The sequence below is a fragment of the Hyperolius riggenbachi genome, chromosome 4, assembly GCF_040937935.1.
Source record: "Hyperolius riggenbachi isolate aHypRig1 chromosome 4, aHypRig1.pri, whole genome shotgun sequence".
NCBI classification, from domain to species: Eukaryota; Metazoa; Chordata; class Amphibia; order Anura; family Hyperoliidae; genus Hyperolius; species Hyperolius riggenbachi.
In genome coordinates, this window is record NC_090649.1 from 282,450,877 (window position 1) to 282,473,496 (window position 22,620).

Sequence of the window (22,620 nt, forward strand, 5' to 3'; positions counted from 1 at the left end):
TCATCATAAATTATAGCCATAGTTTAGAAAAATTCCTCCACTGAAGTCAGGGCCTCATCCCCAGGTTGAAGACTATACGCCCAGGTCTGAGAGTCCCCTGTCAATAGTGTTTTAATGAAAATAATTCTCTGTGCAACAGTGCCTGATGAATTAGGCCTTAACTCAAAGTATGATAACACTCGATTTTTAAAGTTTCGAAATTAACAGATCTGTGACCAGAAAACTTCTCGGGCACAGACATGCTTAAGTCTGTAACAAGAGGAGATCGCACTGCATTAACAGCCGTCTGAAGGGCTTGTATAGACCCCCAGGGGTGCCTCAAGCCATTTTGTCACTCCAGGCGAGAAAACCTGTGCCCCCCCCCCCCCCAAAAAAAAATAATCGTAATGCGGCAGCGTTTCACTAGAAAATAATCATAAAGCAGCAGCAGTTCAACAAAAATAATCGTAATGCAGCAGCGTTTCACCAGAAAATACACGTATTGCGGAAGCGTTTCACCAGAAAATAATCGTATTGCAGCAGCGTTTCACTCAAAAATAATCGTATTGCAGCAGCGTTTCACCCAAAAATAATCGTAATGCGGCAATGTTTCACCAGAAAATAATCATAATGCGCAATTGTTTCACCAGAAATTACACAATGCGGGCAGTGTTTCACCAGAAAATACACATAGGCAGGGCTCCACTTTCATGAGCCACAAAGGGGGACAGAAGAAGGCACAGGGAGACTGAATATGGCACTCAGGGCGACATAGGGAGGCACAGGGGGGCAGAAGGAGGCATGAGGGTCAGAAGAAGTCACAAAGGAGGACATAAGGAGGCACACAGGGGGACACAAGGAGGCACATGGGCAACAAAAGGAGGCACAATGGGGGACAGAAGGAGGCACAGGAGGACAGAAAGAGGTACACAGAGGGGCAGCGGGTTGTACAGGGGGACAGAAGAAGGCATGAGGGCCAGAAGGAGGCACAAAAAAGGACAGAAAGAGGCACAGAGGGAGTGAAGGAGGCACACAGGGACAGAAGGAGGCACAAAGGGGGACAGATTGAGGCACAATGTCGGACAGATTAAGGCAAAAAGGGAGACAAAAGGAGGCACAGAAGGAAATAAGGAGGCACAAAAAGCGGCAGAAGGAGGCACGGTGGGGGACAGAAAAAAACACAAAGGGGGCAAAGGGAGGCACAGGGAGACAGTAGGAGGCACAAAGGGGAACAGAAGGATGCACAAAGGGGGACAGAAGGAGGCACAAAAGGGTGACAGAAAAAGGCAGAGGGGGATGTATGGGGGCACAGGGAGGCAGAGGGGGACAGACAAAGCCACAGGGAGACAGAAGAAGGCACAAAGGGGCACATAAGGAGGCACAAGGGGACAGAGGATGGCGCAGGGGGTAGAGGTAGCACATGGGGACTGAAGAGGCACATGGAGACAGAATGAGGCACAAAGGGAGACAGAAGTAGGCACATGAGGACAGAAGGAGGCAGAGTGGGACAGAAGGAGGAACAGGGGGGCAGAGGTAGCACATGGGGACAAAGAAAGGCACAAGGGGACATAAGGAGGCACAGGGGGACAGAAAGAGGCAGAGGTGGCACAGGGGGACTGAAGGAGGCACATGAAGACAGAAGGAGACACAAAAGGGACAGAAGGAGGCACAAAGGAGGGGGGGATGTACAAGGCACTGCAACTTACGCTAAGCAGAACACCCATGGGGGCGGGGCTTAGTCAGGGGCATGGCTTATGTCAGGGGGCGTGGCTTAATCCAGCAACATGGCGCCCCCAGGACCAATGGCACTCTAGGCAATGGCCTTTACTGCCTATGCCTAGAGGCTCCCCTGAGTCAAATCATTGATCTGGGCCTGATGACTATTCAACAAGCTGGTGCAATTCTCCACCGAGGTGGTGAGTGCATCCAGAAGGCTGCCCGGTGCGTCCATGTTGTTTTGGTCTGCCGTTCTGTAACAATCGGTGTCAACACGCAGAGAGAGTCTAAATAAATTGGTGATCTGCAGAATCACCAAGAATACAGATATACACCAGATTATGGATGATCTGCAGAATCACCAATAATCCAGGTATTGCTAACCTCTGGACACTTGTAATGAATGAGTGTATGATGTAAAGATACAACTTTGAGTATGGACCACTGGGGGAGCCAGTGGTCGGAAGCAATGCGGAATACCCCCTGTGACAGTGGGAGATACTCCTGGAGCCTAGGGTCCCCTAGGAGAGGGGACCAGGCTGAGTTGCAGGATGCCCTGCTGCTAATGGATAGAAGTGAGGCCCTAAGCTGGGTGTGAGGTCCTTGGTCTCTACACCCCGGAACTAGCCTGAGGCACAACACAGTAATAACACAGGACCCTAGTCTTGGGTGTGAGGTCCTTGGTCTCTACACCCTGGAACTGGTCTAAAGCACAACACAGTAATAACACAGTTTCCTAGTCTGGGTGTGAGGTCCTTGGTCTCTACACCCTGGAACTGGTCTAAAGCATAACACAGTAATAACACAGAATAGTAATCTGGCTCAGTGTGAATTCCCAGGTCCTCCTGGTTCTAACACACTGTGGGATCTGACTATGGTCTGTGTGCTAACACGCAAGCATTTGCAACGGCAGACAACGTGAGACTGAAGGGGAAGATCTTATACAGTGCAGCGCTGATCAGCGCCGCCCGTTGCCCTTCAGCCAATCGCCGTTTGCTGCGAGGTCAGCTGACCACGCGGGTCAGCTGATCCCTCTCTGTTTCCCGTAAAGCTTCTGCCTCTCGGCACACGCGCGCGTATTCCTCAGCCTGTGTGCACATGAAGGCTGTACCACATCAGACATATGTCACCGCACGGAAACCGCCGGCCTGAACGCGGAACTAGCCGCCATGCTGTCAGTGCATGCGGCGGCTTTTCCGCGATTCTTCACAAGAACCTACAGGTTTTGTACTAGTCTATCTCTTCAGCAAGACTTTTATTCTTTATAGAGATATTCCCTAAATAGGATATATACAAAGATGCTGACCAGCCTCCCTGCTCACTGCACACTTTTTTTGGCAGTTGGATAGAGCAACTATCATTCACTAAGTGCTTCCGAAAATAAAAAAAAATCCCTGAGAATCCCCTATGAGGAGATCGGCTAGTCGAAAACCTGTTGGTTCTGTCAGATTCCTACTACCTACTGTAAGTGATAGCAACATAGGAGAAAAGTAATTTATGGCTCATTTTACTCTGGAAAAAACGTAATTCATATTTGTATGTGTTTACATGTATTTTAAATTTGCCAATTTTCGCAATAGTGGTCCTTTAATAGTTGCCAGAGATTAGTAGGTTTGAAGCCATATTGCACAATATTAAAAAGCAAAGAAAATGCTTTGTTTCAGAAACAAAATGGTCCAACAGGAATTTCATTTATTTGCGGTAGAATTTCTTGCTTGTCTGGTGAGCGTGATAATTATTGAGGTTCATCATCTATATCCCAAACAAACTTGATTGGCAGATCACCCAGCTTAGATTTTACCATTTCATCAATCTGTTCGCTTTGTGCTACAGTCATTAAATTTTTCCAGTCTCCAATAGTACCTGAAAAGACAAAGATAACAGCACTAATTCAGGAGGACACGTGCCCTGAACTTACCGTATAATCAGAATCATGAAGCATTTAAAAAGAAAGGGTGTCTTCCTTGAATGCACGTATCATCATATATATTATTAGACAGTTTTCCCCAAATTCTACAGGATCTTCTAAAAAAATTAGCATATTGCCTCCATGCCACGCCGCATTGAAGCAGTCGTTTCTGCAAAAGGATTCCCGACCAAGTATTGAGTGCATAACTGAACATAATTATTTGAAGGTTGACTTTTTTTGAGATAGGAAATTTGGGTTTTCATGAGCTGTATGCCAAAATCATCAATATTAAAACAATAAAAGGCTTGGAACTACTTCAGTTGTGTGTAATGAATCTAAAATATATGAAAGTCTAATGTTTATTAGTACATTACAGAAAATAATGAACTTTATCACAAGATGCTAATTTTTTGAGAAGATCCTGTATATAAGATTGTAGAGGCTCATTGGGGTTATTTATCAGGGAATAATATAAGGTTATGTCAAATAGCGAGAAATTTATATCGTAAGTCAGGTCATCTAGTTATGCTTAAAAGTTATAATTTTTTATTCACACAAAGAACAATCCTAACATCATAAAATGTATAAATCCAGAAAAAACAACATGTTTAGCCATTATTATAAATAATTGTATGCAAAAAAAAAACATACAGAGAAGCACATATCAAATTCCTGTCACTAGTAAATGGTGCAGGAAAGAAAACTTGATAATTCTCTTTAACTGAGTACTCCACCTGTTTTTGAAACCACAGGGTAGACTCCCAGTGGAGAGGTGTGCCTGTGTATTTAGCGTTTGTCACAATCATTGGCGGAGGTTATCAAAGATCTTGACTTGTTTCATGAACCAAAGGGTTGAGTAAAGTTATTTTACTCAGAGGGTTGAGTAAAGTTGAGAAAAGTTTTAAGCAAAACGTTTATGGCTGTAATTTCTGAGAGGTTCGGTAGATGAATTTCAGGTTTGAAAACCCAGGTACAGGTAAGAAAAGGAGCCAAAAAGAGCACCAGGAGCACCAATAATGTAGTATTTTGGGGAAATCGTAAAAAGTAAAGAAATAACAATTACGTATTTTTTGTAATATAAGATGCTCCAGCATATACTGTAAGATGCACCTAGGTTTAGAGGGCACAAAAGGGCACAATTTGAGGTTGTGGAAGGTGTGGAGATCCAGAAGATGACACCACACCATGAGACATCAGCAGGATACAATACAAACAAGAGGCTAATGCATTAAAGTAACAACGTTTCTGGAGGACACCCTCCCTTTGTCAAGCCTGCAAAGCCTCTGACAGGTTAATCACACATCTGCCCCTTAAATACTAGGCTCTAAGCCAATGAGGCAATCACAAAAGAGATAGCAGCACTGGGCAGACTGACAAAAAGCTGTGTATAAACAGAGGAGGACCTGATGGGGAACTGACAAAAGTCAGCCTCCACCAATCAGGACATCGTAAGTCAAAAAGAGCGACCAATAAGGTACAGTAGATGTACAGTAGCAAGACGTCAACAGAAAGTGATGTAGAACCTGTCAGCAGCCCCAACGACCAACAAAAATACATGTAACAACAAACAACGCATAAAACGGCGATCAATCAAAATACAAGGGACAAAAATGCGTAAAAACAAACTAATGCATAACCACAAACGCAAAAACAGCTGAAATATGCAGGACTTCAACTGTTATAGATCTAATTGCTCTGCTGCTTCTATATAAAAAATATAACCAACGCATAAACATCAGTCAGTCATGCACCAAAATAAAAGGCGACCCTGCACTACCGTCTTGTAAAAATATCCCTTACTGTAAATGCAAGGTCCCAGCTCATACTCATGTTGTGGGAGGTGTGACGCAGTTGCAAGAAATTCTTCAGGTATCTGGGCCTAGGTCGTATAGGGATTTGAATGTTAGCATGCCAATTTTGCAAAGGATTCACTAGCAGGGTTAGCTTGTCATGCGGCAGCATTCTGTACTGCTGCAGGCGGTATAGGTCTTTATTAGGAAGCCCTGCATAGAGTGCATTGCAATAGTCCAGTTGTGATGTGATGAAGGCGTGAACTAAGGTTGGAAGATCCTCTGAAGGAATGAGTAAAAAATATTATAAAGTAGCGCTCACAATATCACCAGTCATAGAAACATATAACAGTATGCATGTATATATAAACTGAACATAAACACCAGTTCAACACAAGTGAAGCGCTCCCTGCTTTTGTGAAAAGCTGAAGAAATTCAATAAGATGTGGGTGCAGCGCTCAAAGTTCAGTCTCTATTAAGATCACTGTCATCAACTTGCACTTCAAATAAGATGGAGGGGTATGCGAACACACCTCCCCCCGTTGTGGAAAGACTCACTGGATCAGCTGGCCACACGGGCCGGTCAACGCATCAGGGATATTGGCCACCCCTCAGCCACCACGGCAAGTCAGCTGGGCTCTTGTTGTTCCGGATACGTCACATTCAAAAAGAAACGCTTACCATAGCGTAAATGTGCAAGGAAAGATATCCCAATTTTTATTAAAAATTATTAAAAAACAAAAATATCCAACCAAGCGGACAAGCAGATATGGGGAGGCACGCGGGTCTGGTGTTGCATGACAGCCGCACGATAATCCGCTATAGCTCTTACCCCAACCACACCTCTGCTAGGAAGATAAATTCGTGTCCCGACAGTCACCGCGTCCAATGACGTCACACGCAGCGCTGCTTCGTAGCTCCGCCCAACACGTTTCGTTACTATAGTGACTCATCAGGGGCTACGGAGCTTAGGAGACGGCATACTTTATAGTCTCGCAGGCCAGCCGTCATACACACAACAGACCCGCCCACTTCCCTCAACATAGTCATTCTTTGTAGCATCAGCTAACCTCATACAAAGCAGTTTACTGGCCATTAAATATGAACTAAAATGTACTTGCAAAGGCAAATATAGAGCATTAGAGGTACAATTAATAAAAATTAATAAAAAACATTCATAAAACACAAGCTTCTCATCACATTAATCAGTTTTACCACAAGATGGCAGTATATTCATTCTAGTTGATAAATAATTCATAGAGCATAAACTTCTCAGCATAATAATCAATTTGACCACAAGATGGCAGTATAATCAATGCAGTTAATAGATAGTATAGGCCAATCCAGCACCCACACACAAACGATCTGGGTTGCTGGCAAATAAATAAATCCCAGTGAAGCTGGCAAATATTCCTACCAATAGCTAAACACCGGTAATACATTATAATTACTCATTTCCACCTCACAAAAACCTAAATTAATCACCCCAAAATAGATACAGTTGGGGGTGGTCAGAGCACAACAGGTCTAATCAGTACTGATAAAACAAAGATTGCGAGGTGTTTAAAAATCACCTCGCATATAAATGGCAGATTAGGAAAAAAGATAGGGATAGTGCAGTCCCTCCTGATGTGAATGGGCCAAGTTCCTAGGCCTGTAGTCTTACTGACTCCTAGACCTCACCTAGAATATGGACAGGTGCCACATCCAGGGCATCGACGGAACGCTCCAAAATGGAAACTTAATCCTAAAGGTAGAGGCCCACCCCACGGTCAACAGCCGAATTATCCGGGCCCCTTGGGGCATGCACATCCATCTGGGCCCTTCCAGCAAAGACAACCCCCTAAAAATAGGGGTATCCATCCCACCTATGATAGAGGTTCCTACCAACAGATCCCTCCCAACCATCACTCATTTCCACCTCACAAAAACCTCAATCACCCCAAAATAGATACAGCTAGGGGGTGCTCAGAGCACAACAGGTCTAATCAGTACTGATAAAACAATTAAGATCGATGTCAATATTCAGTCCTGATGGCTCCAGGCACCCTATCTTATGTATCCATTGGGTTTCCAACCTAGACACCTCACGTTTACAGTTACAGCCCCTCCAGTTTACCCTAACCCTCTGGACCCCACACAATTTTAATCCGTTAGTACATTTGGCATGGTGGGAGAAAAAGTGTCTAGAGACACGGTGCTGCTGAAAACCCTTCCCAATCTTATATATATGTTCACCCCATCTTTTGTGAAGGGCCCTAGTTGTTCTTCCTATGTACTGTAATCCACATGCACAAGACAGTAAGTAAACCGCATGCGCCGTTTTAGTGATAAAGTCTCTAATCTTAAAGGGTCTCCCATTGGCGTTAGAAATAACCTCCTGGGTTCTGGAGGTGAAGCCCTCACGGCAGGCCCGACAATCCCTACAGGGGTAGAAACCAGCTGTTTGCCAAGAATTAGTTATAGATCGTGGGGGGGCCACACAACTAGGTGCCAAGAAATCTTCAGATAAATGAAGCTAGGACGATCAGGTAAGCATGGTCCAAGGGTTGGGTCCTGTCGCAAGATGCTTCAATGTCTCCTAAAGATATTCTCCACTTGTTTTGACTATCGACTATATCCTGACAGGAAACTAAAATCTATCCCTCTCTCAGTACGTGAACACGGTACAAAAGTCTGGCTCCTATCCATATCAGCCACCAACCCCCTTTGCGAGTACACTACATCAGGGTCATAACCCTTCTCGATAAATCTCCCAGCCAATATATTGGATTGGGAATAATAATCCTCCAGTCGGGAACAATTCCTTCGTAACCGGAGGAACTGGCCCCTGGGGAGCCCTCTAAGCCAACTGGGGTGATGACAGCTTCTAACAGGAATGTAGCCATTCCTGTCTGTTCCCTTAAAGTGTGTTTTAGTCCACAAAGTGTCCCCATCCTTCAGTATCTCCAGGTCAAGGAAGACAACCGAATCACTGCTACTAGTGGCCGTTAATTGAATATTAAGCTGGTTGTCATTAAGGTTAGCAATATACGGTACCTCTCAAAATCAGAGACAGAGCCCTCCCATAGTATCAGCAGGTCGTCTATATAACGGGCCCACTTGAGAACACAACAAGACATAGGTCTACTCAAGATCTCCTCCTCCCATACAGCCATAAAAATATTGGCAAAGCTAGGAGAGTACCCTGCACCCATAGCGCATCCGTGCTTCTGCACGTAGCACGCTTCTGCATGCCAAAAATAATTGTGTGTTAAGGTATATTCCAGAAGGGTCAGGATAAACCTTGATCAGGTCTTATATCAGTTTTGTCCAGGTAACACCCCGAAGCCCGCAGTCCGTGATCATGGGGTATACTGGTGTACAAGGATGACACGTCCGCTGTACCAAGCAGCGTGCCATCCGTGACACCAACCCCCTGAAGGACCTGCAGGGTATGCTTGGTGTCCCTGAGCAAGTTAGGAATAAGAGCTACAGCTGGTTGTAACATATCATCCAAGTATTGACCGAGACGGTGGGTAATGGATCCCATTCCACTAATGATTGACCTGACCGGGGGATCCACCAGACTTTTATGGATCTTTGGGGTCTAGTATATCAGACACTATGTCTAAAAAGACAAACCCTATAGGTATAAATAGGAGGTTAAATAGACTCCAAAATAAAAACACCAAGTGGTGCTAAAAAATGGGTCACCCTGCGGTGCGGGGCCCAAACGGTGTGTACCCTATTAGCGTAGCAGGGGCGCAATCATGCCAATATAGAGGGTCTTTGCTGATCCCCCCCGTTAAAAGAAAGCGGGGTGTAGCTATCTCATAGATGGCTGGTGCTTACACACTGGATATCGCAGTGCAGGATATGGGATATCACCCCTGGCCAACTGTGCATCAATAGTGGCCAGCGGGGTACCCAGAGTACTGCCGGCACTGCCAATCCCAGAGTGGGGCAGTAATGGAGGGTAGAAAGTGCACAGTGCTATACAAATGTGAATCACCCTAATATGAACATATTTCACCCTAACAGGCTTCCTCAGAAGGTGCTATACAATATATACAATGCTATACACAATATATACAAAGAACCCCCAATCACAGCCCCAGTAGCTTAAGTCAAAGCTACCTGTGTACTGACAAGCCACTGCTTAAATACCTGGTCCAGCAGGAAATGGGTCACACCCGGTGGGTGGGAAGGGGGTAGCCACACCCGGTGGGTGGAAAGGGGGTAGCCACTCCCTCCTAAACAACTCCCCCAAAGGTGTAATGGAGGCCAGCCCTCATCTGCGTAATAGGCCAAATGGCACATCCTGCAGCAGCCCACTGTAGTTATCTGGCCAATTTGTATCCTGGCCGATCCATGCAATAGATGTACAGTGGCTGTAAATGTGTATAGCGGCGGCTGCTCGGTATATCACTTTCGCCCCCCGTGTAGCCAAATGCGTGCAGGTGTTACCATGGCAATAGGAGACACCCCCATGTGACGCAGCGCGGCTGGACCAATAGTCTAGAGGCCACAGCCGCACTGAAGCTGAATGTGTGTCGAATGCCGCTGTGACGTCACAGCGCATCCGCCCACTTGCTCGCACGCCCAACGTACGTGCGGGTAGCCATAGCAACGGGCGCTCGCTGTCACATACAGCGCGTCCCTGCATCATCGTACGTGCGGGTAGCCATAGCAACGGACGCTCGCTGTCACATACAGCGCGTCCCTGCATCATCAGCCGTCAGAGATGGTCATGGCAACAACGCCCCCTACCAGTGGGCGTGTGGGGTGTCGTGCACTGAGCAGCGGCACTCCCACTCGCATCTGACAGGGTGATGAGGAGTGTGTGCTGGGTTACCATGCCAACCACCTCTTGCCATTATACATATCCCAGAAACCAGAGGAGGTTGCCTGTGGCACAATTGACAGCATATATAGACATAAAACGATGCATGGGCTGATTATATACACATGGAGCTGGCCACAAGGGGGGTTTAGAGGGGGGGGCAGACGTGGATTCTGAAGGAATCCCTCCCGCTACACCAGGCGCAGTGGACATCAGATGGGAGGCCAAATGGAGGCAACAATAAAATAAAATAAATATAAATGCTGTAATGCAACCGTGTTAACCAATGTTAAGCAATGCAGAATAATGACACTAGGTGGAACACCCAAACCCATAAATGTTGATCGCTCAACCCCATAATATGTTATAAAATGAATGCAATACCAACTGGATGTTACACACATAGATATGGAGAATGGTAAGAGGTTCACAGAAAACATGCCAGATTGAAATCCTCATTGAGGCCACGGGGAGCGATGGTATCCAGACGGAAAATCCACCCAGATTCAATCTGTGTGAGTTTACGGTCAAAATTCCCACCCCTTCTGTCCTTTTTCCAGCATTGTATCCCCCAAAAAACAATACTAAAACGGCAGTCGCTATGAAATTCATTCATATGTCGTGCAATCGGGGTGCTGCTTTTGTGCTTGATGTGACCCACATGTTCCAGCACCCTTTCCTTAAATTGTCGGGTGGTTTTTCCAATATACCACAGATTGCAGGGGCACCTCGCTCCATATACCACCCCTCTTGTTTCACAGTTGATGAAAGATTTTATTTCAAAGGTTCTACCGCTATGGGGGGCTGTAAAGGACTTTGTAGTGGGAATGTATCTACAGGCCTTACATCTAGCACACCTAAAAGACCCCGTGGGTTTCGGGGGTAGCCAAGTCCTTGTAGGTTCAATAGTGTTAGAGAAGGTGCTATGTACAAGCATATCACGAAGGTTAGCTGACCTTCTATATGTGATTGCTGGATGTGAAGGCAGGTGTCTAACGAGATCCTTATCTTTTTGCAGAATCGGCCAATAGTGTTTCATGATGTTAAACACAAACTGAGAATGTTCCGTATAGGTCCCAATCAATCTCGGTGTACTGATAGTAGGTGTAGGGTTGCACATAATAGCTCTGCTCTGGGCTGTAAATAGGTTGGTGTTTTTTCCTTCTTTCTTATTTGTAACTGAAAGGGTCTCAATCCGCGGGGTCGCTAGCGCCCTTTTATGGGCACTATCAATAACCTTCTCAGGAAAGCCGCGTTGCTTGAACCGTCTGCGCAGAAGTTCGCATTCTTTATTAAAAGCGAACTCTGATGAACAGTTCCGCCTGGCGCGCAGAAACTGACCAACTGGTATGCCCTTTTTAAGGGAGCTAGGGTGAGAGCTCTCCCATTTCAGTAGGGCATTTGTAGAGGTCGGAGGTTGCCTGTGGCACAATTGACAGCATATATAGACATAAAACGATGCATGGGCTGATTATATACACATGGAGCTGGCCACAAGGGGGGTTTAGAGGGGGGGGGGGGGGCAGACGTGGATTCGGAAGGAATCCCTCCCGCTACACCAGGCGCAGTGGACATCAGATGGGAGGCCAAATGGAGGCAACAATAAAATAAAATAAATATAAATGCTGTAATGCAACCGTGTTAACCAATGTTAAGCAATGCAGAATAATGACACTAGGTGGAACACCCAAACCCATAAATGTTGATCGCTCAACCCCATAATATGTTATAAAATGAATGCAATACCAACTGGATGTTACACACATAGATATGGAGAATGGTAAGAGGTTCACAGAAAACATGCCAGATTGAAATCCTCATTGAGGCCACGGGGAGCGATGGTATCCAGACGGAAAATCCACCCAGATTCAATCTGTGTGAGTTTACGGTCAAAATTCCCACCCCTTCTGTCCTTTTTCCAGCATTGTATCCCCCAAAAAACAATACTAAAACGGCAGTCGCTATGAAATTCATTCATATGTCGTGCAATCGGGGTGCTGCTTTTGTGCTTGATGTGACCCACATGTTCCAGCACCCTTTCCTTAAATTGTCGGGTGGTTTTTCCAATATACCACAGATTGCAGGGGCACCTCGCTCCATATACCACCCCTCTTGTTTCACAGTTGATGAAAGATTTTATTTCAAAGGTTCTACCGCTATGGGGGGCTGTAAAGGACTTTGTAGTGGGAATGTATCTACAGGCCTTACATCTAGCACACCTAAAAGACCCCGTGGGTTTCGGGGGTAGCCAAGTCCTTGTAGGTTCAATAGTGTTAGAGAAGGTGCTATGTACAAGCATATCACGAAGGTTAGCTGACCTTCTATATGTGATTGCTGGATGTGAAGGCAGGTGTCTAACGAGATCCTTATCTTTTTGCAGAATCGGCCAATAGTGTTTCATGATGTTAAACACAAACTGAGAATGTTCCGTATAGGTCCCAATCAATCTCGGTGTACTGATAGTAGGTGTAGGGTTGCACATAATAGCTCTGCTCTGGGCTGTAAATAGGTTGGTGTTTTTTCCTTCTTTCTTATTTGTAACTGAAAGGGTCTCAATCCGCGGGGTCGCTAGCGCCCTTTTATGGGCACTATCAATAACCTTCTCAGGAAAGCCGCGTTGCTTGAACCGTCTGCGCAGAAGTTCGCATTCTTTATTAAAAGCGAACTCTGATGAACAGTTCCGCCTGGCGCGCAGAAACTGACCAACTGGTATGCCCTTTTTAAGGGAGCTAGGGTGAGAGCTCTCCCATTTCAGTAGGGCATTTGTAGAGGTCGGTTTGCGGAAAATCTCTGTTTCAATGCAACTCCTCTCATTGATAGTGATAGTAAGATGTAGAGGCCCTCTATAGTAACATTCAACACAATCTAGGCCTGAATGCGGTGAGCTTCTTTCTAGGCACAAGAGGGCAGCACCTCCATGAACATAATAAACTACTGCTTAGACTACTTGAGTTCATACTTACGCACAACATTTTCATGTTTGATGGTCGCATCTACCACCAGCTGAGGGGCAGTGCGATGGGGACAGCGTGTGCCCCGTCGTATGCTAATCTGTTCCTGGGCTGGTGGGAGGATCGCATTGTGTTTACGGAAGATCTATCCTTCTTTACATCACACATACTATATTGGGGCAGGTTCATAGACGACGTGCTTATACTATGGGAAGGCCCTATTCCGTTGTTTGAAGATTTTGTGAGCATCCTAAACAATAACCAGGTGGGGATGAAATTTACCCACGAGATACATCCCAAAACTATCAATTTTCTCGATCTTACTATCACTATCAATGAGAGGAGTTGCATTGAAACAGAGATTTTCCGCAAACCGACCTCTACAAATGCCCTACTGAAATGGGAGAGCTCTCACCCTAGCTCCCTTAAAAAGGGCATACCAGTTGGTCAGTTTCTGCGCGCCAGGCGGAACTGTTCATCAGAGTTCGCTTTTAATAAAGAATGCGAACTTCTGCGCAGACGGTTCAAGCAACGCGGCTTTGCTGAGAAGGTTATTGATAGTGCCCATAAAAGGGCGCTAGCGACCCCGCGGATTGAGACCCTTTCAGTTACAAATAAGAAAGAAGGAAAAAACACCAACCTATTTACAGCCCAGAGCAGAGCTATTATGTGCAACCCTACACCTACTATCAGTACACCGAGATTGATTGGGACCTATACGGAACATTCTCAGTTTGTGTTTAACATCATGAAACACTATTGGCCGATTCTGCAAAAAGATAAGGATCTCGTTAGACACCTGCCTTCACATCCAGCAATCACATATAGAAGGTCAGCTAACCTTCGTGATATGCTTGTACATAGCACCTTCTCTAACACTATTGAACCTACAAGGACTTGGCTACCCCCGAAACCCACGGGGTCTTTTAGGTGTGCTAGATGTAAGGCCTGTAGATACATTCCCACTACAAAGTCCTTTACAGCCCCCCATAGCGGTAGAACCTTTGAAATAAAATCTTTCATCAACTGTGAAACAAGAGGGGTGGTATATGGAGCGAGGTGCCCCTGCAATCTGTGGTATATTGGAAAAACCACCCGACAATTTAAGGAAAGGGTGCTGGAACATGTGGGTCACATCAAGCACAAAAGCAGCACCCCGATTGCACGACATATGAATGAATTTCATAGCGACTGCCGTTTTAGTATTGTTTTTTGGGGGATACAATGCTGGAAAAAGGACAGAAGGGGTGGGAATTTTGACCGTAAACTCACACAGATTGAATCTGGGTGGATTTTCCGTCTGGATACCATCGCTCCCCGTGGCCTCAATGAGGATTTCAATCTGGCATGTTTTCTGTGAACCTCTTACCATTCTCCATATCTATGTGTGTAACATCCAGTTGGTATTGCATTCATTTTATAACATATTATGGGGTTGAGCGATCAACATTTATGGGTTTGGGTGTTCCACCTAGTGTCATTATTCTGCATTGCTTAACATTGGTTAACACGGTTGCATTACAGCATTTATATTTATTTTATTTTATTGTTGCCTCCATTTGGCCTCCCATCTGATGTCCACTGCGCCTGGTGTAGCGGGAGGGATTCCTTCCGAATCCACGTCTGCCCCCCCCCCCCCCCCTCTAAACCCCCCTTGTGGCCAGCTCCATGTGTATATAATCAGCCCATGCATCGTTTTATGTCTATATATGCTGTCAATTGTGCCACAGGCAACCTCCTCTGGTTTCTGGGATATGTATAATGGCAAGAGGTGGTTGGCATGGTAACCCAGCACACACTCCTCATCACCCTGTCAGATGCGAGTGGGAGTGCCGCTGCTCAGTGCACGACACCCCACACGCCCACTGGTAGGGGGCGTTGTTGCCATGACCATCTCTGACGGCTGATGATGCAGGGACGCGCTGTATGTGACAGCGAGCGTCCGTTGCTATGGCTACCCGCACGTACGATGATGCAGGGACGCGCTGTATGTGACAGCGAGCGCCCGTTGCTATGGCTACCCGCACGTACGTTGGGCGTGCGAGCAAGTGGGCGGATGCGCTGTGACGTCACAGCGGCATTCGACACACATTCAGCTTCAGTGCGGCTGTGGCCTCTAGACTATTGGTCCAGCCGCGCTGCGTCACATGGGGGTGTCTCCTATTGCCATGGTAACACCTGCACGCATTTGGCTACACGGGGGGCGAAAGTGATATACCGAGCAGCCGCCGCTATACACATTTACAGCCACTGTACATCTATTGCATGGATCGGCCAGGATACAAATTGGCCAGATAACTACAGTGGGCTGCTGCAGGATGTGCCATTTGGCCTATTACGCAGATGAGGGCTGGCCTCCATTACACCTTTGGGGGAGTTGTTTAGGAGGGAGTGGCTACCCCCTTTCCACCCACCGGGTGTGGCTACCCCCTTCCCACCCACCGGGTGTGACCCATTTCCTGCTGGACCAGGTATTTAAGCAGTGGCTTGTCAGTACACAGGTAGCTTTGACTTAAGCTACTGGGGCTGTGATTGGGGGTTCTTTGTATATATTGTGTATAGCATTGTATATATTGTATAGCACCTTCTGAGGAAGCCTGTTAGGGTGAAATATGTTCATATTAGGGTGATTCACATTTGTATAGCACTGTGCACTTTCTACCCTCCATTACTGCCCCACTCTGGGATTGGCAGTGCCGGCAGTACTCTGGGTACCCCGCTGGCCACTATTGATGCACAGTTGGCCAGGGGTGATATCCCATATCCTGCACTGCGATATCCAGTGTGTAAGCACCAGCCATCTATGAGATAGCTACACCCCGCTTTCTTTTAACGGGGGGGATCAGCAAAGACCCTCTATATTGGCATGATTGCGCCCCTGCTACGCTAATAGGGTACACACCGTTTGGGCCCCGCACCGCAGGGTGACCCATTTTTTAGCACCACTTGGTGTTTTTATTTTGGAGTCTATTTAACCTCCTATTTATACCTATAGGGTTTGTCTTTTTAGACATAGTGTCTGATATTTTTACCCTGGTAACCATTCGGCTAGTGTGGGGTCTAGTATATGACTGGAATACGAGGTGCACTAGGCAACAGGTATTCCTACTCCTTGTCATTTAACATGCCCTCATGCAATCCCACCTTCAGTATTTCCCGCAGTTCTTCCACATAATGTCTGGTAGGATCCCCGGCCAGTTTAGTATAGGTCTGCTGATCACCCACCAATCGGTTCAATTCTGCATTGTATTGGGTTTTGTTAACAACAACTACTTATCAGCGGGGCGTATAACAAGCTGTTTCTCATCCAATAACTCTTTTAACATCACTTTGAGATTATTGTTATCCCTTTGAACCGAGAGATTGCTCAGATCATGAAGTACCATTCGCTTAAATGTATCAGCAGTACTACCTGCTTCATTATCTTGGGGATTGAATAGGGATCTATTTCTTAGATTCATATGTCTATAGACATCAGGTAGATTAATTCTAGTGTGTGGCCCCTCTTTCTTGAGGAAGTATTTTTTGATGTTAACCTTACGCATATATTTGTGAACGTCAATGTAAGTTTCAAATTTATTTAATGAACAAGGGGGAGCATACTTTAGGCCCTGATCAATGAGTTTTAAGTGGGCTTTAGAAAGTGAGCAACCACTGATGTTAAAGATTCCCTGTCCAGCTAAGTTCTTGACTTTTTCCCTTCTCCCCCCTCTGCATCCTCTTCTGCGCTGCGTTTGTTTGACCCTCTTGGTGAGACCCCATTGAATGCTTTCAACTCGTCCCTGAATCGTGGCCTGGGGATGTTCCACGGAAAAGGGGATTCCACCTCTGCATGGTCTAATGCTTGGTACCTATTATTAGCGGGAACAGGGTAGTCAGATTGGGAATTATTTGGAAAATACCCCCGTTTCTGAGGTTGATGGTTGGGAGGGATCTGTTGGTAGGGACCTCTATCATAGGTGGGATGGATACCCCTATTTTTAGGGGGTTGTCTTTGCTGGAAGGGCCCAGATGGATGTGCATGCCCCAAGCGGCCCGGATAATTCGGCTGTTGACCGTGGGGTGGGCCTCTACCTTTAGGATTAGGTTTCCATTTTGGAGCGTTCCGTCGATGCCCTGGATGTGGCACCTGTCCATATTCTAGGTGAGGTCTAGGAGTCAGTAAGACTACAGGCCTAGGAACTTGGCCCATTCACATCAGGAGGGACTGCACTATCCCTATCTTTTTTCCTAATCTGCCATTTATATGCGAGGTGATTTTTAAACACCTCGCAATCTTTGTTTTATCAGTACTGATTAGACCTGTTGTGCTCTGACCACCCCCAACTGTATCTATTTTGGGGTGATTAATTTAGGTTTTTGTGAGGTGGAAATGAGTAATTATAATGTATTACCGGTGTTTAGCTATTGGTAGGAATATTTGCCAGCTTCACTGGGATTTATTTATTTGCCAGCAACCCAGATCGTTTGTGTGTGGGTGCTGGATTGGCCTATACTATCTATTAACTGCATTGATTATACTGCCATCTTGTGGTCAAATTGATTATTATGCTGAGAATCTTATGCTCTATGAATTATTTATCAACTAGATTGAATATACTGCCATGTTGTAGTAAAACTGATTAATGTGATGAGAAGCTTGTGTTTTATGAATGTTTTTTATGAATGTTTGTTATTAATTTTTATTAATTGTACCTCTAATGCTCTATATTTGCCTTTGCAAGTACATTTTAGTTCATATGTATAATGGCCAGTAAACTGCTTTGTATGAGGTTAGCTGATGCTACAAAGAATGACTATATTGAGGGAAGTGGGCGGGTCTGTTGTGTGTATGACGGCCGGCCTGCGAGACTATAAAGTATGCCGTCTCATAAGCTCCGTAGCCCCTGATGAGTCACTATAGTAACGAAAGGCGTTGGGCGGAGCTACCAAGCGGCGCTGCGTGTGACGTCACCGGACGCGGTGACTGTCGGAACACGAATTTATCTTCCTAGCAGAGGTGCGGTTGTGGTAAGAGCTATAGCGGATTATGGTGCGGCTGTCATGCAACACCAGACCCGCGTGCCTCCCCATATCTGCTTGTCCGCTTGGTTGGATATTTTTGTTTTTTAATAATTTTTAATAAAAATTGGGATATCTTCCCTTGCACATTTACGCTATGGTAAGCGTTTCTTTTTGGAGGTGACGTATCCGGAACAACAAGAGCCCAGCTGACTTGCCGTGGTGGCTGAGGGGTGGCCAATACCCCTGATGCAGGGCCAGATTACCGACCAGGCAACAAAAGCAGTCGCTTGGGGCCCCCATTCAGAGTCAAAGGGGCCCCATCAGCACATAAACCAGCCCTTGCCATCCTGTCAGCCGTGGCTGGATGGTATAATGGTTAAAGGGACTCTGAACAGTGCAGTAACTATGGAAAGATGCATATCATTTTAAAGCTCTCTTTCTCCTCTTTCCAATGATATATAAACCGCCGCCCTATGCCTTTTAGTTTTCGCTAATTTTGATCGCAAAAAAAACTAAAAGGCGTAGGGTGGCAGTTTATCTATCATTGGAAAGAGGAGAAAGAGACCTTCAAAATGATATGCATCTTTCCATAGTTACATTGTATTACACAGGACAACTTTTCTCCAAAGTCGGCAGCTCGATTCATCACAATGCAATGAAATATAAGGAACCCAGGGGGATATAATTACAAACATCATGCTGGTAGGTGTGAGGCTGTAATTAATTAGTTGAGGGTATGCTTAAAGACATACCCACAGGCACTGCCCGGAGTTCCTTTAAGGACTCTACCAGAGTTTGAATCTCGGCTCTGCCTGTTCAGTAAGCCAGCACCTATTCAGTAGGAGACCTTAGGCAAATCTCTCTAACACTGCTTCTGCCTATAGGGCGCATCCTAGTGGCTGCAGCTCCGGCGCTTTGAGTAAGTCAGGAGAAAAGCGCAATATAAATGTTATCTGTCTTGTCTTGACAAATGATGCCGTGCGCTGCTGATTGTCTTCAGAGCCAAGCTCTCCTCCTAGGTCCCCCTCCTGCTACTGTGCTCTCTGCCGCTGCCCATTCCTCCCTTCCTTCCCACAGAGAACCACAGCTGCAGCAAGAATGATAGCAGCAGATGGCAAATGCTCACTCACCTATCCATGATCCAAGCGATAGAGATCCCGTCATCTGAAACCCATCTGTCTCTTCTACAGTGCAGCCGCTCTGAACATCCTGATTCTCAGATCAGACAGGAAGTAGTAATAGTAGTAGGAACAGAGCGGCAGCACTCTAGAGGAGACAGATGGGCTCCGGATGACGGGACCTCTATTGCTTGGATCGCAATAGGTGAATGTGAGTCATCTGGTGCTGTCAATCTCCCCCGCTGCGGCTGCCTTCTCTGCTGGACTATCGTATTCACTGTGATGGAGGCTGCATGGTGGCTGTCTAGTTTGGGAGGAAATAGGTTGTTCGGTGGTGGGGGTGGTTATGTAATTCTGTCTGGGGAACGGCTTCCGATTTGGCGGTGTCGAGAGCTTTCTGCTATTGCGAGGCTGGAAATGCAGGGGGAAAGTGCTGCTGCTGTGATATCTGGTGCCCTCTTCACAGGGGTGCCCCAGCCCCTGAGTGCAAATGTCCCAGCCATTCATCTCTCACTCTGCATTTTGCCTCTGCTATTTCCTGCATTGTGCACCCACAGAGGAAAGCGGGCTGTTGCCCATAGCAACCAGTAGCTCGGCTGCCCCGGTGTGTGTGGCATGTTGCTATGCAGCTGCATCTTCTGATTCTATTACGACATGATGGGGGCCCAAATCAGTTACTTTGCTTAGGGCCCCATTTAGCCTTAATCCAGCTCTGCCCTGATGCGTTGACCGGCCCGTGTGGCCAGCTGATCCGGTGAGTCTTTCCACAACGGGGGGAGGTGTGTTCGCATACCCCTCCATCTTATTTGAAGTGCAAGTTGATGACAGTGATCTTAACCACTTCAGGACTCAGCCTTTAACCCCCCCCCCCCCTTAAGGACCAGCGCTGATTTCGCTGATCTGTGGTGGGTGGGCTCTACAGCCCCCAGCACAGATCAAATACCAGGCAGAGTGACCAGATCGCCCCCCTTTTTTCCCCACTAGGGGGATGATGTGCTGGGGGGGTCTGATTGCTCCTGCCTGCGTGTGGCTGGCGGGGGGGGGCACCTCAAAGCCCCCTCCACCGCAGGATTCCCCCTCTCCCTCTCCTCCCTCCCTGTCCCAGGGATCGGAGGCTGCACAGGAACGGATCTGTCCTGTGCAGCCTCAAACAGGCTCCTGCCTGTCATGTGACAGTGATCCCTGGCCGCTGATTGGCCGGGGATCGCTGATCTGGTACAACGCTGCTACTTTTAGCAGCGTTGTACAAATGTAAACAAAGCGGATTATTTCCGTTTGTGTTTACATTTAGCCTGCGAGACGCGATCGGCGGCCCGCAGGCTATTCACGGAGCCCCCCGCCGTGAATTAACAGGAAGCAGCGGCTGTTTCCTGATTAATTAGCCTGCAGCCGGCGACGCAGATGTGCGTCGCTGGTCCTGCAGCTACCACTTTGCCGATGCGCGTTATGAGTGCGCGGTCGGCAAGTGGTTAATAGAGACTGAACTTTAAACGTTGCACCCACATCTTATTGAATCTCTAAAGGAATGAGGTGCTTAGTTTTTCCAATATTTATTGTGAAAAAGAATGTTTGACAACAGCTGAAATTTTATTCCTGAAGTTGGATTATTATTATTGATTTATAAAGTGCCAACAAATTCCGTGGTGCTGTAATTACCCATCAATCAGTAAACTCAGCTGCGCACAGTACAGAGCAGTGGGGGTATTAAATGCCTAATAGCTGTTTTGCAGGCTAAAGTTAAACCTGCTTCTTCAGAAGCAGAAACATGTACAAGACACCTATGAACAGAGATTGTTTAACCACTTGCCGACCACCCACAGCCGATGGGCGGCAGCAAGGGCTGGGCCCAAACGACCACAATATGCCCATTGGCGGCGGCGGGCGTGATTATGTGGCGATCGTGTCGCGCGATCAGCCGCCGGCAACAGGCTCCACCTACCTGGCACAGTAACCCGCCAGCCGTTCAGAAGCGCCGGCGGGTTACTAGCTGCTCGATCGCCGCTGCAAAGTGTATAATACACTTTTTAATGTATACAGGCTGCCTCCTGCCCTGGTGGTCCCAGTGATCAAGGGATCACAAGGGCAGCCACGCAGGTAAGCACCCAAGCACACTTATCTGCCCCCCCCCCCTTCCCTCTGATCGTCCACAGAACCCCTCACCCTCAGACCCCCCCTGCCCACCCCTCAGACCCCTGTTTGCACCCAATCACCCCCCTAATCACCCATCAATCACTCCCTGTCACTATCTGTCAACACTATTTTTATGATAAGGTCCTAAACTGCCCCTGGGGGCTCCTGATCACCCCCCACACTCTCAGATCCTCCCCAGACCCCCCCAGACCTCCCCCCTTGTGTACTGTATACATCTATCCTCCCCTGTAATCACATGTCAATCACCGGTCAATCACCCCATCACCACCTGTCACTGCCACCTATCAGATCAGACCCTAACCTGCATCTTATGGGCATCTGATCACCCACCCACACCATCAGATCGCCCGCAGACCCCAGCCCTGATCACCTCGCCAGTGCATTGCTTGCATCTATTCCCCCCTCTAATCACACCTTGAGACACCCATCAATCACCTCCTGTCACCACCTGTCACCCCCTAGCACCCCCTAGCACACCTACCCATCAGATCAGGCCCTAATTTTCCCCGATGTGGGCTCCTGATCACTCGGCCAAACCCTCAGATCCCCCTCAGACCCCCTTCCAATCACCCCCCCAGTGCATTGATTGCATCTATTTTCCCCTCCAATCACCCCCTGAGACACCCATCAATCACATGCCCATGTCCTCTGCTGCCATGTCCAGGTCACGATTTGAAGCATCCTGCGCTTCCTGCACTTCAGTGCCAATACTACCTGTCATCTAAGAGGCCACCCTGCTTATGACCGGTTCCTCAAATTCGCCCTCTTATAGACCACCTGTCATCAAAATTTGCAGATGCTTATACCCCTGAACAGTCATTTTAATGCATTTGGTTTCCAGACTACTAGGTTTTGGGCCCCTAAAATGCCAGGGCAGTATAGGAACCCCACAAGTGACCCCATTTTAGAAAAAAAAAAACCAAAGTATTCCGTTAGGTGTATGACGAGTTCATAGAAGATTTTATTTTTTGTCAAAAGTTAGCAGAAATTGATTTTTATTGTTTTTTTCACTAAGTGTCATTTTCCACTAACTTGTGACAAAAAAATAAAATCTTTTATGAACTCACCATACACCTAACGGAATACCTTGGGGTGTCTTCTTTCTAAAATAGGGTCACTTGTGGGGTTCCTATACTGCCCAGGCATTTTAGGGGCCCTAAACTGTGAGGAGTAGTCT

At 46.8% G+C, this 22,620-nt stretch overlaps 1 protein-coding gene across 1 annotated transcript in view; it reads right to left on the minus strand.

The window, feature by feature from the left end:
• Positions 1 to 3,349: 3,349 nt before the first annotated feature.
• The window catches only part of LOC137503829 (amine sulfotransferase-like), a 66,897-nt gene continuing 47,626 nt past the window's right edge, over positions 3,350 to 22,620 (minus strand). The window contains exon 7 of the mRNA XM_068231347.1: positions 3,350 to 3,558. Coding sequence (XP_068087448.1) covers positions 3,431 to 3,558 — 128 coding nt within the window. The 3' untranslated portion in view covers positions 3,350 to 3,430. The remainder of the gene's footprint in view (positions 3,559 to 22,620) is intronic.